Below are 17,824 nucleotides of genomic sequence, written 5' to 3'. Positions count from 1 at the left end.
TCCACTGGATCTTTCCCAATTCCTCCTACGTGTCCAAGGATTTGTTTTACTGTAATCTTTTAGAGAGGCCAGTAGGTAGTTTTGTTTCCTAGGTTCCAACCTTTTGACTAATAGTCAAAAACTTAACTGTTGAGCCATCTGAGTTCCTTATATGTTGCCTAGGGATAAATAAATTATTCCAGGCTCAAGCTTTGGCATTGAATAGATCCACAACTCTTGTCAGATCTTTGAAGCTCTGTGAGCTTCAACGACCTCTTCTATAAATGCTTTTGGGGTTGTTACACAGAGTAAATCTAATTCATTAATAAGCTTTAAGGACCCAACACAGTAGTAATAGTATCTAGACTTCTCTCTCTTTGGTTCGTGTGTGAGGTGGAGTTTTAGCTAACTAAAGAGACTAGAGAGGAAGCCCTTCCTTAACTAATGAGTGTTGTGAGCATCCTGGTGACACTGTCTTTTTTCCTTTGATCTCTGCAGCTCCAGCCCCTCGGAAGGGACACCTGCAATTGGTAGCTATGGCTGTACCCCACAGTCGCTGCCCAAGTTCCAGCATCCTTCCCATGAACTCCTCAAAGAGAATGGCTTCACACAACATGTCTACCATAAGTATCGTAGGCGCTGCCTTAATGGTAAGAGACCTGGGGAGAGGGTTGAGCATCTGAGATTACTACTGTTCACAGAATGTGAAGAGTTAGAGGAGCAGGTGATTCTATTTGCTCTGATTGTAGAACAAGGAGTAGCCTGACATTATGGCATGAAAGATTAGATTCAAGCTACATCATTTTGGAAGGAGACTAAGGGATTCTGACACTTGAACCATTCTATTAAGTGATTATCTTTTTAAGTTAATCAGATTTCCATCTCAGCTATTGTCCAATTTGGACTGCCATTCTTCATGCAAGAATGTAAGTAAATACTGCACTGTTAGGTGCTGTTGAATTGATCAACCCTATATGACAGAGTAGAACTTCCCATGTATCTTTTTGCTTCCTATGCATCCAAGAGCTGGACAGTGAGTAAGCATGATAAGCATGAAAGAAGAATTGATGCCTTTGAGCTCTGCTGTTGGAGAGGAGTACTAACTATCCCATGGACTGGCAAAAGAACAAAGTTATGTCTTAAAAGTTGCAACCAGAGTGCTCCTTGGACACAAAGATACTGAAACTCCATCTCACAAACTTTGGGCATATTGCTAGGAGAGGCTCTGCCTTGGAGAGCGGCATCATACTTGGAAAGGAGAGGAAGTCTCTCAACCAGGTGGATTGACACAGTGTTGCAGTGGGCTCTAGTGTGTCAGGAAGTGTGAGGATGGCATAGGATAGGACAGGGTTCAGATGTATTCTTCATAGGATTGCTGTAGGTCCCACCCGACAGCACTTCACAGCAGCATCTCTATTTAGTATTATCCTGTTAAAGATGTTTTCATGTATATGGAAGTTTATAATGTTTTGTGCTCAGAAAGGTACATAATATTATTAATATCTGACTGATGCTGGATATGAATTGTATTTTACTATTCCAGCTTACATATAAATTGATTTTCGAAGACAGACTTGGATAAAAGATTTATATACTACCTGTATATAATATGGTGTTAGTACAACATAATGTCTTATTTCACAGAACATACCATGGTCCTTATATGATATGACTGTATATTCAAGTTTTTTTTTTGCTTGTGTGTGTGTGTGATTACAGTACCAGTTTATATTGGTTAATATTTAAATTACCAATAACAGAATATCATTTATAAAAATGTACAGATTATATGTCTACACTTTGCCATGTCCTGACTACATGAATTCTCTACGAATAATTCTAGTTGAGGTGAAGAGTTATACTAGGATTATCCTTTCCAGAAGCTCATGCAGCTTGACCATGGCTATATGATGCTCTATGCTTAGCAACAGAGTTGAACACAAAGTTACAAATTTGCCATGAAGTTGAGTCCAAGTCCGGATGAACTCATATATAGATAGGGTTTTCAAAGCTGTGACCTTTCAGATGCAGATCTCCAGGCCTATCTTCTGAAGTACCTTTAAACGGGTTTGAACTGCCAAGCTTTTGGCTAATTGTGACACAAATGGAGCCGTTTTTAATTTTTACCACTTGGGGATTCCCGGCACAAAATAGTGCTCCTTAAGTAAGTGCTGAAGCACTGAAGAGACAAGTGAGTGATAAGCCAAGGGAATTAGGAAGTACTTGAGATACTGAGGATTTGGTTCCAGATCACTGCAATAAAATGACTTACATAAGTTTTTGTTTTACCAGTACAATACATAATGTTTATGCTGTGTAATACGTAATCTGTGTGATAATGTTATGAAACAATTTGAAATGTTAAAAAATTACAAAATTTGGCCAGAAAGCAAAAAAGAGACTAAAAGGTCCTCACAGACCTTCAGTTTGTCTTAAAATAATATAATGCATGGTGTGTGAAGGGCAATAAAGTGAGATTCAATAAAATGTGACTAGAAGAGGTGAACAAGGGAGGTCTTGGACCCTAGGCTTCTTTCTCCTTAAAGCAAAAGCAATGTGTGACTCTGAAATGTCTGTCTTCATTTTTTTTATCAGAGCGAAAACGCTTGGGCATTGGCCAGTCTCAAGAGATGAACACTCTCTTCCGCTTCTGGTCTTTCTTCCTCCGTGATCACTTTAACAAAAAGATGTATGAGGAATTCAAGCAGCTGGCTCTAGAGGATGCCAAAGAAGGCTACAGGTGAGCAGCTTGGGGTGGAAAACTGACTTTTCTATAGGCAGTTGAGTCGGATTCTAGAAAGGTTATAAATCCTTTGGTTGTGTGTATACTTTATGTATCTTATTAAAAGATGTTGTTGTGTCCCGTGGAATCAGAACTGGCCTGTAGCTGACCCTCCAGCAAGTCTTCAAAGGCAGTTAATCACAGAGGAGGAGATTGCTTATCTTTATTCCACAGAGCAGCTGGTGGATTTGAACCACGCACCTTCAGGACTGAGCAGCTTCTTCCAGCTAGGCCACTAGAGCAATAAGTGATACATTTCACCGGCTCAAAATTGAGAGATTTTTAAGTTAGTTATCTTCCTTTCTGTACTGTCTAGGGTCTATCCCCAGAAGTAATCCGCATTAGTGGAATCTTAGCATTCTTTCTGAAAATACATTTATATAAACAAATACATGCCTATGCAGTCTTCCATGTCATCTTTTTTTCTACACAAGAGTTAACATGTATGACATACTCTTGCATTTACTTAACTGTATTTTGGAGATTATTTTCTTGTTTGGAGATAACATATTCTGTTTTTTATTAATATACTGTTTTTTATTCAGTAAAAGTATACTAATCATACTGATTTTTCATAAAATTATAGACCTTTTGTTTCATAACATTAAATACTGAGTAATTATTTTTATCAACTGCTTATTGTCCATTGTCTTCCCTTTCATCCACATTAACTAATTATTGAATATTACTCCCCTCTCCTACCTTCTCATGTCTGTTACTCTCCCAAGATTAATTCCATCTGTGCATAAACCATTTCATTAGTGGTTTTAAGCAATAATTGTTCTTTTGCAACTCAATGTCACTCAGCATAATTGGCTTTATATTTATCGATGTGCAGTATCTCACAAATTCTTGATCATTTTTCAGTGTTGCATAATACTTCATTATTTGCATGTACCACTTTCTTTAGCCATTCATTCATTGGCAGCCACTTGGACTGTTACCAACACTATTTTGAATAGTGTAAATAATGCTGCATTAAATAATGGGTAGGCTCAGGTTTTATTTCTTTATGATATATACCTAATAGTAGGATTGTTGATTTAAATGGTATTTCTATTCCCAACTTCCTAATAAAGTACCAAATTATTTTCTCTAGTGGTTGTATCATTTTACATTTCTACCAGCAGTGTATGCTGAAGTATGCTCATGATCTACCCATTTTGTAAATGGGTTGTTTATCCTCATTGAGTTTTCTATAAATTTGGAAATTAGTTCACTAGCAGTTATGTCATTGCCAAATATTTTCCCCAATCTTTTTATTTTTTTAGGAAAGTCTTCAGATGCACATAAGGATTTAATTTTAAGTGTTGTCAGTGGTGTAGTTCCATTGGTCTACATACTGCTTTCTTGTTTTTTGTTGCTTTTTTTATTATGGTAAAATAACATGAAATTTAGCAAGCATTTGTGTGTCTATGTAATTTAGTGGTAATAAATACATTCACAAGACTTCATAACCATCTACTTTTAAAGATCTTTTTTTCTATGACTTTTTATTTAATGTGTGTACTGTCAAGTCATATCTGACTGGTACAGGAGGAGATTGTCCCTCCTTCAGCAGAGCATCTGGTGGATTCAGGCCTTACATCTCTGGGACTGCAGTGCAGCTTCTTGCCACTAGGCCACTAGAGCTCGCCTCTATGACTTTTTGTATCTTAAAATAATTGAGATACATTGTTGTCATGTAACATCCAAACTGTCTCATAGTGGAGCCACCTGCAGGTTTTCAGAGGCAGTGACTTAAATCCTTCTCCTTATCTTTCTCCCACAGAGCAGCTGGTAGATTTGAATCATGTATCTTTGGATTGGCAGACAATTCCTTAGCTCTAAGTCACCAGAGCTCCCTGATTTTGTTTTACTCAGCATGTTGTTTTTAAGGTTTTTCCATGTCGTAACATACTAAAAACTTCATTCCTTTTTTATGGTTGAATAATATTCTACTGTGTGTATATACCACATTTTGTCATTTCATCCTTGGATAAACATTTGGATTGTTTCTACCTTTCCACTGTGAATAATGTTACTGTGAACATTTGTATACATGTATTTGAGTTCCTACTCCTGAGTTCATTTGGATATACCAATAATTTGAAGGGTAAACCTCCAAATTTTTTTCCTAGAAACACTGCCATTTTACATTCTTTCAGACAATATATAGGGATTTTAATTTTAGTTTATCTTTGCTGTCCTAGAAAATATGAAGTAGTATTTCATTGCTGTTTTGATTTACATGTCCTTAATGTCTAATGATGTTGAATATGTTTTTATATAAATGATGGCTTTTGTATGTTTTCTTTTTGATGTTGCTGTTGGTTAGGTATGTTTTTGGTTTTTTTTAACCTTATTCACAGTTCATTTGTTCCCCCCAATAGAATTTTTTTTTCTTAATTGTAAAAAACATATATAGCAATAGAAGGAGGTAAGGGGTGGGAACAGAAGGCTGCAGATGAATCTGGTTGAAATCACAGAGATGTACCATTTGGTGTGTGGAGGGAGTAGGTAAATGAAATGAGAAAGATCCACCAGGAACCAGAAAAGACAGGTTAATGGTGGGCATAATCCAATGGTGATTAATTTTTTTTTTTTAATAATTTTTTTACAGAGAAATTGTCTTTAATTTGTGGCATTCCCATTTAAGAATAGGGACGCAGACTCTGGCTGCTTCATGCTGAACTGGCGTTGAGATGAAGGGGAAGGGGAACCCACTTTAACACTTTACTGGTGATCTTGAGTTGAAGCTGTGTGCCTTCTTGTTCAGTTAGAAGATATGTTCATGATGTTTTCTGTTCTCTGGACTGTGTGGGTGAGTCCGGTGGGAGTGGCTGGCTGGACTTTGAGGCTCCATCCACCTTTGCTTCCTTAGCTGGCAGTTATATTTCCCTCTTGTCTCTGGAACTGGGCTCAGGGTTCAGGTTCTGGAACAAGACTCAGTATTCAGGTTACTTATATAGGAAAGGGAGGAAACCTAGAGAGAACAGACTTATAGGAGTACTGGAGGAGATGGAGGAAAGTGGCTTAGATAAAGTTCCTCCTATATACCAGATGGCTTTCCCCAGGGCCAGGCAGTTACCCTGGTCCCACAGAAGGTTTTCTGATGTCCTAACCTTGCGTCCTACTGGAGACTGCAGCTGGTGACAGCACTTGCGGCTCTAGTACCACCATCATTGACCCCTTCCTCTCCACCAATTGGTCTAATTGCAGCTCAAAGTAGGGATTATTACTTTCCCCTTCCACAAATGGAGAAGGTGCTTCCAGAGTGGTGAATAGACCTGCTGAAGATTGAAAAAGTAATAAAGTCAGTAGAACAAGCACTCAGACGAAGGTTTCTAAAGGCAGGCTGTGAGGCCACAGTTCTTTTCTTGTGTTTTGTCTTCAAATTTGTATTTAATACTGGTTTGCTACAAAATTCTTAAACATTGTGTTTCACACTATCATTCATTCACATTGTGTTTTCATACAATCATTCCCATTCATTATGTTTTCTAAAATTAACCATTGAACTGTGTCCACCATTATTCTGTCTTTACAGATACCCACCATATCTTTCTCATTTCCTTTACCCATCCCTCCCTCTACCCACCAAATTGTATGATTTCTCTCCTGACCATCCTTACGCCCCTGTTCCCACCACCCTCCTTGGATCTTCATACATGATTTACTAGTTCTCTATTTCTATAATAATGATCTTAATGCAGTATTTGTCCTTATGAGACTGAATTAGTTCACTCAGCTCAGTGCTCTCCAGTCCCCTCCAAGTTAATACTGAAATACTAAGAAAAAATTTTTATCCTGAATGCTGTGTGTGTGTGAATATACTAGAATTTCTCAGAATATTCAATTGTAGGTAGGACATTTGTGCTGTTCCCATGTCCTTATGATGATAATCAGCTGTGAACATTGGTATGCAAATCTTGATTTGTGTCTTGGTTTTAATTTTCTCAAGGTATATTCCTAGCAGTGGAATCACTGAGTCATAGGGAATTTTATGTTTAGCTTTTTGAGAAAACTACAAATTGCTTTCCAGAGTAATTGTGCCATTTTATAATCCCATCAACAGTTTTTGAGAGTCGTATCTCTCCAAATCCTCTGTAGCTTGTTGTCCAGTTAATTTTTTTCTCTCTTACTGCCAGTGACTTCAAGCATTTCTTTTTGTGTCTCTTGGCCATCCACATGTCCTTCTCTGTGAAAAGTCTTTCTGTGTCTTTTGCCCATTTTATAATTTTGCTGTTTGTCTCTTTCTTGGAGAGATCGTATAGGATTCTGTAAACTTGTTATGAGACCAATCATTTGGTTTTCTTTTCACCTTGTTCAGAAGTTTTGATGCATATAATTTTACCCTCTGCTGGTTGTGAATTCTCAGTCTTTTTAATGCATATTTAAGGTATTTAAATAATAACTGAATGCAATTTTGTGTCATTTACCTTTTGTAAGTATGAGCTATATTCTGTGATAAAAGTTATCTCTTTTCTTACCATAGGAATTGTTATGTACCTTAAATAATAGAGCAAGCTGAAAGTCCACCTCCTAAAGATAACTAATGTTAATATATTTCATTATGGTTTCTGCAGACTGTTCATATACAAGGAACCCTAATGACATACTGATTATGATTTTGACTAGTAACCCAGAGGTCTTGCTTCACAGGTGAAAGATGGACCAAGAATTCTGCTTCTGTAAATATTATAGCCTTGGAAACCTTACAGGGCTGTTGTATTCTGTTAAGTAAGCATTGAATTTGTTTAGGGTTTTTCAAAATAGAATCATTCTGACATTGTTTTGATGTGTATCTTTTCCACTTGGTAATATAATTATTTTATATCCATAAGAGTACATTTACCTTACTTTTCCATCACACGGGAAGAGTTGCCCATCCTTCTGTAGATTCAGACTGCACTTTTAGGATTGCTGCAAAGCTTTTGCCACTTGTCCACCAGAGCTCCCTAAAATACCTATGGGAACTTTTCACCTATTGTAGCAGAAAGAATCTATATCCAGTGTATATGGACAAATGAGAGTGAATAAGTGGGTCTTGGTTTTGACCTCTTGAAAACTACAAATAGAGTCAGGCATCTCTTAATGTCTATTGTAACATTCTATGAAATAAGTTACGTGATTTGGACAATATGTAAAGGCCATGACTGTCTCCACATCACAAATAAGTGCTGTTCCTAAGTCTGCCTTTGAGTTGGATATACACAAAAGTTGAAACATTGAGTACATATCTAGGCCAGTTAGTCAGATGTTTGTCATAGTATATAGTGTACCTTTCTATGCATAAAGACATTAAGCACTTTTATATATATTAAGCATCTTTAACATAATAATATGTAATAATAATAATGTTCAGTATCACAAAATTGTTATTTTTAGGATTATGTGCCATCGAGTCATCTGCAGTTCATAGCGAGCCTGTGTACAACAGCCCTAAACCCTGCTCTATCCTGAGCCAATCTTCCTGTCTCTGACACACCTACCCTATTACCCAACTCACTGAATCAGTCCATCTCATTGAGGGTCTTCCTCTCCTGTGCTGTCCCTCCACTCGAGGGTCTTCCTCTCCTGTGCTGTCCCTCCACTCTCCCAAGCATGACATCCCTCTTCAAAGACTGATCCTGTCTTGCAACATGTCCAAAGCATGTCAAGCGAAGCTTCAGAATCTTTGCCTCCAAAGAGCAGCCTGGTTTAAGTCTTTCCAAGACAAACCTGTTTGTTCTCTTAGCAGTCCATGATATATTCAATACTCCCAACACCATAGCTCAAAGGCATCAGTTCTGCTTCTGTCATCCTTAGTCATTGTCCAGCTCTCTGATGCTTAGCAAGTGATTGCAAAGACCATGGCTTGTATCAGGCGCACCTTAGTCTCCAGACTGACATCGTTGCTCTTCAGTATGTTGGAGAGGTCTCTGATAGCAGACTTTCCCCATTCAATGTATCTCTTTAATTTCCTGGCTTCTAGTGCTAAGAGTGCTGTAAAGCCAAGTAAACTAAAGCTGTTTACAATCTCGGTCTCTTCACTATCCATCACGATATTGCCAGTCAGCCCAGAGGTAAGAATCTTTGTTCTCTTGATATTGAGCTTCAATCCTTATTGAAGGCTTCATTCAGTCCTTGACCTTCAGCAAGCAGGGTTGTGTCATTTGCATAATGCAGATTATTGAGTCTTCTCCAGTTGTGATGCCACATTCTCATAGAGCCAAGCTTCCCAAATATTCTGTTTTGCATATAGATTGAAAAGGTATGACGATAGGACATATTCCTGGTGTACACCCTTCCTATTTGTTATTGTGAGCCATTGTGTGTACCTGAAAGTTTTAATGGGTTTTAACGGCGTTTGAATTGTGGACAGTATGCTGTGATCTTACTTAATAAATGTTGGACCAGTTTGGACTAGCATAATGTTTTAGCCCTTCTTAAAGAATGCTACTTTGGAGGGACCTCTGGTGGCCTAGAGGCAAAAAGCTGCACTGCAATCCTGGAGGTTTGCAGTTCAAATCCACCAGATGCTCTACTGGAGAAGGAGGGGCAATCTCCTGTGCTAGTTAGATCTGATTTGACGGTACACACACAAAATAATAAGATTTTAAAAAGAATACTACTATGGAAAGTTTCTGTATCATATCCTAAAGGCCTGTTTTCTTTTTTGAAAGGAATCATCCATTGTAGACTAACTAATCTGTTATCCAGAAACATTTATTTCCGCATTTCACAGATGAAGAGACTACTTCCTGATTTCCTTATGTCCTCCTACAGATATGGTTTGGAGTGCCTTTTTCGATACTACAGCTATGGCCTGGAAAAAAAATTCCGGTTGGATATCTTCAAGGATTTTCAAGAGGAAACCGTGAAGGATTATGAAGCTGGTGAGAACAAGAGTTGGCACTCTCTGAGCCATGGTCAATTTTCCACCCTCCCCAGTTTGTTCTACATCTGTCCCCTTACTCTATTCTGAGCCTAAAAACTTTTTCCTTATCTTACTGATTCCATTTTGCTTTCCTTCTTTCTTTACAGGCCAACTCTATGGGCTGGAGAAGTTCTGGGCCTTCTTGAAATATTCCAAAGCCAAAAATTTGGACATTGACCCTAAATTGCAAGAATACCTCGGCAAATTCCGACGGCTTGAGGACTTCCGAGTAGATGTGAGTACAAATCTCTTTCCCCTGACAGTTTCTAGAGCAGGACAGACTGAACCAGACATCATGGTGTCATTGGCACACTCTCCTACTTGGGCTTAGAGGTCAGAGTGTTTTGTTTCCTTTTTTTAATGGTGAAAGTGGACAGTGAGGACTATTTTGAGGTGCTTGTTGCTCTTTATTCCCCTTTTATCATGGTAGGAATGTCTAAACCATCATCATTTTTCCCCTCTTGTCTCACAGTGCTTCTTACTGTTATGCCCTACTAGTTAATCAGTATGGACACAAAAGATAAAATTTTGTTTTTTCTGGAAGCGGTCCATTCCAATCAATATTTTGTGAACCTATATCCCTAACGTCGAGGCATGTTTCAACACTGACACCTACTGGTGGATCTAGGTTATTACTTCCAGCTATGTCTATGCAATGCTTGTTTGAAGTTCTTTGTTCAGTTAATTATATAGGTATTAATTAGACTCTTTGGTGCTTAAGGGGCCCCACAGATAGGGGAGAAACATATTCCTTCAAGGAGTTCATAATAATGTTGTTGTGCTCGGTTTTAGGTACCATACAAGTGGCTGTGACTCATAGCTATCCCAAGAACAACAGATCTGAAATTTGCCCCATCTTGTACCCTTCTCACCATATCTGATAATGTTTGAGGCTATTTAAGTCACTGTTTCAGTCCATCTTATTGAGGACCTCTCTCTTTCTCTAACCCTCCATTTTTCGCAGCATGTTTTACCCCAAAGACTGGTCCCTCCTGGTAACATGCTTAGAATGTATGAGATGCACTCCTCCAAAGCAGACTTGTTTGTTACCTCTTTGCCAAAATCAAGTCTTATTATTCATTATCCAACTTTAACATGCATATGAAGTAATTGAAAATATGAGTAATTTACATCTTTGTTTTTAAAATTACATTATTGCTCCTTAGCAATAATAATAACTTTGAGGAAGCCCTTGGCAGCAGATCTCCCCTGTGCAATATTTGTCATTTGAGTTCTTGACTGCTATTACCAAGAATGTTGATTGTGGAAGTAAAATGAAATAGTTAGACATTGAGGTAATTAGGCATTAAGACCTTCAGTGGTTTCTCCATATATTAAGATGTTGAGATGTTGGGGAGCTCTGGTGGCCTAGTGGCAAGGAGCTGCAACTACAATCCCAGAGGTGCACAGTTCAAATCCACCAGATGCTCTGCCGGGGAAGGAGGGACAATCTCCTCCTGTACCAGTCAGATCTGATTTGACGGTACACGCACACAAAAATAATAAAAAAATTAAAAAAAAAAAAAGATGTTGAGACGTAATCTATTTTGAAGCCTGTTACCTTTGCTCTTCACTTTGAGCAAGTCCTCTTAACTTTCAGCAAACAAGGTTGTGTCTTTTATACAATAAACAAATTTTTAAATGTCCTCCTATCATTTAATGCATACAGATACCAAAACAAAAGAAATGTTGCAATAAGAGGGCTGAGCAGATTTCATAGGGCAATCACAGAAGACAGAGCATTTTAACAAAATATTTTAAAAGCTGAAGTTAAAGAGAGAGAATACACTTAACATTTCTGAACTAAAAAAAAGAAACCCACACTCAGCCAACCAACCAGCCAACCAAAGAAAAACAACAGGCCTTGAGGTGCAATAACTAAAGGATTCTGTGGGCCAAATACTCAGTGACACGAGAGCATCAAAAGAAGAGGAAGGACCAACTCTTGAACCTATTTGTGATTGGCCCTGTGATCTCGGGTTCTTGGAACATGAGCCAGAAGGTTTGGGAGTTCTCCAGCTCTTGCAAACCAGCAGTCTGCTGTCTACCTTGCCAATTTTGGATTCATCTGCCTCTCCCACCATTTTCACTTTTTTCTCCTGATGAATCAGCAGAACTTCAGAGCAGTTTTCTGGAATGCATCTCTTTTATATGCCAGGAAAACTCCCAGTGAGACCCTCTGAGGGAAGTGGCATGGAGCTTTTGTGCAGAAAGAGAAAAAACCGGGGACTAGGCCAGTAGGTAGTTCCTCAACGAGCAGAGGTATTACCGAAAGCTCCAGGGTCAAGCTCATCCAAAAAGCCTGAGAAAGGAGCCTCAGAAAACAGCATGATCTCACTCCATCTCTGTCTACAAAATCCCCAAGAGCTGCTAGAAACTAAAGCTCACTTACAGATGTTAGTGAAGTGGCCAAGACTTCACCCCCAAAGTCCTGAGAAAAAGGAGTACAAGGGGGAAAATTTAGAAAAAAGGAGATGGGAGGAAAAACTGTGCCAAAAAGAATTAGTCATGCTACTAAAAGAATTAATGGGCCTTGCACCATTTCAGGAGTCACGTAGGATTGTGAAGTTGAAGGTTTATTATTCAAAGTGGCTTTCCTGGTCGTGGAATTTGACTGTGATGTTTGGATCGGCATGAATATGTGACTAGGGTGTGTTAAGCCTATCCACAAGGGGTTTGGCTAGTCTTACCATTAAATGGAGGAGATTAAGCAGCAAAACGAGCAAAAAAGCAACAAGAATGTAGCACGTCCTTTAGGGCCAGCTGGACCAGAATCTACAGACGCATAAGCCAACAGCAGAGAACCAGAGACCTGACATGAGAAGGAGTTGACTTTGAGACTGCTACAAAGCTGGGGAAGGAAAGCCATAATTGGCAGGACTAATAAAGCAACAAGACTAAAGGCTGAGGTACCTGTGAGCACCTTTCAGAAGTTGCCCTAACACATTGGTTGTATTCTGCTGCTGACTGAATTACAGCCTTTTGACTTCTCTAATACAGTTCTGTATGGCCTGTAAACTATTGCAATGGATTTTGGATCCAGTAAAGCAGTATATTGATGTTGACAAGAACAGAGTGTGGGAGCATGTCTGACGTGATGGGAATTGGTTTTGTGTTGTTGAAAAGGATAAATCCTTTTGTGGAGTTAAAGGTCAGATATGACCCTCCTCATATGGCCCTTAGTGTCTTTTACAATTTAAAGCCCAGTGGTAATGAAAAAAGAAGCTCATACTATAATGAAAGCATTGGCAAAAAATAAGGCCCTAGGAATCAATGGGGTACCAGTTGACATTTTTTTTTACCAGTTGACATTTAAACAAACAAATTTGGAAGCTACCTGGCCAGCTGCCTGAGAGAGATCCATATTTGTTTCCATTTAAAAAAAAAGTTTTTATCAAACAGAAAGAGAAGAATAAAACAGTATCTGTAAAATCTTACTGAAGATTATTTAAAAATTGCTAGAATAATCTTGCTCCAGTCAAAGTGGCAAAGTTTAATTGCACAGTAAATAACAAATGTTGGCGAGGATGTGGAGCGATAGGAATTCTTATATACTGTTGATGGGATTGTAAAATGGCACAACCACTCTTGAAGGCATTTTGGTGCTTTCTCAAAAAGCTGAACATAGAAATTCCATATAACTCAGCTATTCTACTCCGAGAAAATTAGAACTGAGGCACAAAACACAGAATTGTATACTGGTGTTCATAGCATTATTCACCATTGCAAGAGCATGGAAACAGCCCAAATGTCCAACCACAATCAGATGGATTGAGAAATTATGGTACATTCACAGTGCAGCGTGAAGGAGCAGTGATTTTGAAAATCACTATCTGACTTGGGAGGGAGTAGAAAGCATTATGCTAAGTGAACTAACTCAGTCCCATAAGGACAAATACTGTGTAAGACCATTATTGTAAAAATAGAAAGTGGTAAAATGTGTATGAGGATGCAAGGGGAGGAGTCGAGGGGTGGGGGTAATCATGGGGTCTCAAAATTTGTTGGGTGGAGGGAGGGAATAGGTAAAGGAAATGGGAAGGATCCGGTATGAACAGAACATTAAAGGGAACTTCAGGCTGGATTCAGAAGAGGCCATAGCGAGAAGGATGCCATTACTGATGTCAAATAACCTGAAAGCAGAGACTACCAGGAACATGTTCACTTTTTGTTTTATTGAGTATGCAAAAAAAGCCTTTGGCTTGGGGCCCTTTAGAGTAGTGAGAGAAGATCTTCACCCTGAAACCCACAGCATCCCTTTTCAGCAGGAAGTAGCTAAGAGAATACGCCATCCCCTTTTCCTTATGACTCAGGGTGAAGTCTCTCTCAGGGAGGATTGATAGGGAATGGCAAAGGACACACTGACAAAGAAGATTAATCAGAACTGGCTTTGACAAGCACTGTGGCATTTGGACAAGAACAAACTGGGAGAAGGGTAGAGAGAATGGTGCAGCGGTGAATGAATGGAAACCCAAAATCTCTGTAAATGTTTATGAAAATTAATAAAATATAATTATAGGGGGGAAAAAAAGCCTTTGGCTTTGTGGATCAGAATAAATTATGACCAATAATGAGAATAAAGAATAGAAGCAGCTCAGACTGAATAAGGTAACATTGCATGGTGTAAAATCAGGAAAGGGATGCATCAGGGTTGTATTTTTTCTCCATACCTGTTAATCTTATTGCTTGCTGTGTGCCATGAAGTCAGAACCGACTCATAACTCACCCTACAGCGGGTTTTCAGAGATTGACCATCTGTCTCCCATGGAGCAGATGGTGGATTCAAATTGCATGTTTTCAGAATTGCAGCATATCATGTTACCACTAAACCACCATAGCTCCTTAACTTGTCCTTTGAGCAAATAATTTCAAAGCAAGACTAAATGAAGAATGTGGCATCAGGTTCAGAGGAAGGCTCATTAATAACTCCCTTATGCAGAAGTCACAGCTTTGGTTGCTGAAAGTGAAGAGGAAGATCCAGGACTACAGCCTTCAATATGTGTATCAATATCTAAGAGACAAAAATCAACACCATTTAGGCCAATGGGCAGCATCATGATAGATGGAGAAAAGATTAAAGTTGTCAGCAGATCCACACCCAACATCTTTGGTCACAGCAGTCAAGAAATCGAAAGACTTGTTGCACTGGGTTTGGTCAAAGGCCTCTCCAGAGATGGCGGGTGGGGGAGGTGGTGGAGGGAGGCGGCACAGGGAAACACCAACAAAAAAGTAAGTATGATCCAACCCTTTGTCTCTTCAAGTAGTTCCATGCATCTGAAAATTTGATCATGAACTAAGATGACAGAAGCTAAGTTGAGTGAGTCTTTGAATTGTGTTATTGGCAAACAATATTGAAAATCCCGTGAACAGCCAAAGGAATAAGCAAGTCTGTCTTGGAGGAAGTATAACCAGTGTCGTCCTTACAGGCATGGATTGTGAAATTAGTCTGGCTTGTTGTCAGAAGAGGACAATCGTTTAAAAATACATTATACATTATACGTGCTCACTTCGGCAGCACATAAACTAAAATTGGAACGATACAGAGAAGATTAGCATGGCCCCTGCACAAGGATGACATGCAAATTCGTGAAGCACTCCACATTTTTTAAAGAATTAAGAGTATTAGATTATTTATATAATAAAAGTAAAATATTTTCAATGAGAAAAAATATAAAACATACTATGCTGTGAAAAATAGCCTGAGAAAGAGGAAGACCCTCATAAGATAGTGGGGCACTGTCACTGTACCAATGGGCTCAAGCAATTAGAGATTGTGGATATGGTATAGAAAAGGGCAGAGTTCAAGTCTGTTGTTCATAGGGTAGCTGTGAGTTGTAGTTGACTCATTATTTAACATTACTTAATAATGGGATTATGAAGAAAACAGGACAAGAAGACAATAATAGAGAAATGGAAGCTTTGAACTTCCAAACTTACACAAGTTCAAACCCTGAGTTCCCAGGGCTTTTGACCACTCAATAATACTAATAAGGAAAATGAGCCACAACTGAGATTCATGTATTTACTCATCACCTCGAGAGCCTTTTGCTTGGCCTTTTATCTGAGACCCATCCAAACTCTGCTGCCAGGGGAGATAGATGTTATCTCCAAAAAGTTGCCGTTTAGTGAATAAGAGTAGTATGTGCTCTTTACCTTGATGTGATATAATCCATTATAAAGTGATATGGGAGCTGTAGTAGCATTGCTTTGCTAACCAGTGGCCACAGTTCTTCAAAGCTTCAAATTGACCAGCAGCTCCAAGGGAAAGGTGGTCAGTCTCCTCCCATGATGATTATAGCCTCAGAAATAGATATTGAGGCATAATCCAGCTGATTGTAAGTGAATGCGTGTGAAGAAAATAGCTCATTTCCTTTGATTCAGAACTAATAGCTGACCTTCCTGAAAGTTTTTGGGAGGCTAAATTCCCCAAGAAGAGCTTGCCCATCTTTTTTTTCAGAGCCGCTGGTGGATTTGAACTGCCAGAGAGGTGCCACCTTTGGGTTAGAAGTGCCATCTTGCTACGAACTACACCACTGAGTTCCCTTGAGTTGACGTTGATAGGAATTCTCATTATACAAGCAAAATGAGAGCGTGAAAGAACTGAGAAGGCCTCCCACCATAAAGTTGGGTGTATTTTCTTCCATTCGTTAGCATTCTAATCTTAGGCTTTGTGGAAAGACACATGGGGAGAACCCTGCAATAAGCAAACTTAAAGGGTAGGATAGGAGATGATAGGCTCTGGATTCTGAGGTATTGCAATACTTTAATTTTCCTCATCTACGAAAAGAAATGGCCATATCTGCATTATATGATTATATGATGATGTGGATCGTGTAAAATAGTATGTACTTGTAATTCACATTTTTCTTTTTTTTTTTAAATTTAATGAAAGTTTTACAGAGACTTTAGATTTCCATTCATTCGTAGTTGCACACTTCCCTGCTCAAATTCACCAGATGCTCTGCTGGGGAAGGAGGGACAGTCTCCTCCTGTACCAATCAGATCTGATTTGATGGCGCGCGCGTGCACACACACACACTAATAAAACTTTTTTTTAAAAAAAAAAAAGAATGGTTTTATCATAGTTGCACACTTCCCTCCCTGCACACCCCTCCCCTTCGGTTCACTTTTCTCTTTGAAAAGTAAAAAAAAAAATAATTTTAATTCACTCCACTGTGCAGCTTTCATTGTGGACTCTAGTCATGACAATAATACCTAATCATTTCTTCCTCCTAAACTGTTTTCTCCCTCATCTGTTTCAAGGCAGTATACATTTATCCTCTCTTAGTTTCCCCCCAACTCTGATGTCATTCCTGCTTTATAACAGTGGCACTGTGCAGTATTTGTCCGTTTGTGACTGACATATTTCAGCCTAATGGTCCTCCAGGGTCACTCATTTTGTATATTTCATGAGTTCCTTGTTTTTCAATGCTGCAGAGAGTATGCCATTGTGTATACCACAGCTTCTCTATCCATTCATTTTTTGATGGGAACTTGGGTTGTTTCCAACTCTTTTGTATTGTGAACAAAGCCTCAATAAACATGGGTGATCATATGTATATCTGCTTGGGTGGCAGTTCTGGTTTCTTTAGGGTATATTCCCAGTAGTGGAATTGCTGGGTTGATAGGTATTTTAATTTCCAACTTTTTGAGAAAGTGCCATACTGCCTTCCATAGTGGCTGCATCAGTAATTCACTTTTAAGGTTAAATTTATTTATTGTCTGCATTGAAAGTAGGACGTGGGTGGTTTCTAGATGGTCATTCCTGGCACAAAGTAGGTGTGAGTAGTACCCACTAAGCACCTATGACCCTCTTCTCTGTTTCAGCCCCCCATGGGTGAAGAAGGCAACCACAAACGACATCCAGTGGCAGCAGGAAGTGGCGGCAGTGAGGGCAGAAAACGCTGCCCCTCCCAGTCTTCCAGCAGGCCCACTACCATCATCAGCCAACCCCCCACCGCCCCCACCGGCCAGCCCATCCGGGAAGATGCCAAATGGACAAGCCAACTCTTGGACACACAGCCTTTGGGAAAGTGGAAGGCACTTTAGCCCTGGGGTTGGGAGGGAAGGGGATGGTTTGGGTGAGAGGCTATGGGGGTGCCCAGTCCCAGGAGAGGGGTCTAAAAAGGGACAGGTCTGGAGTTACTGGGACAGGCCCTTGTGCT

The 17,824-nt window shown here is 39.3% G+C and overlaps 1 protein-coding gene across 1 annotated transcript in view; it reads left to right on the top strand.

Annotated features, from left to right (window-relative positions):
- LARP1 (La ribonucleoprotein domain family, member 1) overlaps window positions 1–17,708 on the top strand; it is a 79,674-nt gene extending 61,966 nt beyond the window's left edge. The window contains exons 15-19 of the mRNA XM_006894747.1: window positions 478–629; window positions 2,575–2,719; window positions 9,512–9,621; window positions 9,770–9,897; window positions 17,487–17,708. Coding sequence (XP_006894809.1) covers window positions 478–629; window positions 2,575–2,719; window positions 9,512–9,621; window positions 9,770–9,897; window positions 17,487–17,708 — 757 coding nt within the window. The remainder of the gene's footprint in view (window positions 1–477; window positions 630–2,574; window positions 2,720–9,511; window positions 9,622–9,769; window positions 9,898–17,486) is intronic.
- Window positions 17,709–17,824: the final 116 nt, after the last annotated feature.

This window comes from Elephantulus edwardii, unplaced genomic scaffold (genome assembly GCF_000299155.1).
Source record: "Elephantulus edwardii isolate Elephantulus edwardi_28Jun2011 unplaced genomic scaffold, EleEdw1.0 scaffold00149, whole genome shotgun sequence".
NCBI classification, from domain to species: Eukaryota; Metazoa; Chordata; class Mammalia; order Macroscelidea; family Macroscelididae; genus Elephantulus; species Elephantulus edwardii.
The sequence above is the reverse complement of the archived record's forward strand: the minus strand, read 5'-3'. Positions and strand labels throughout refer to the sequence as shown.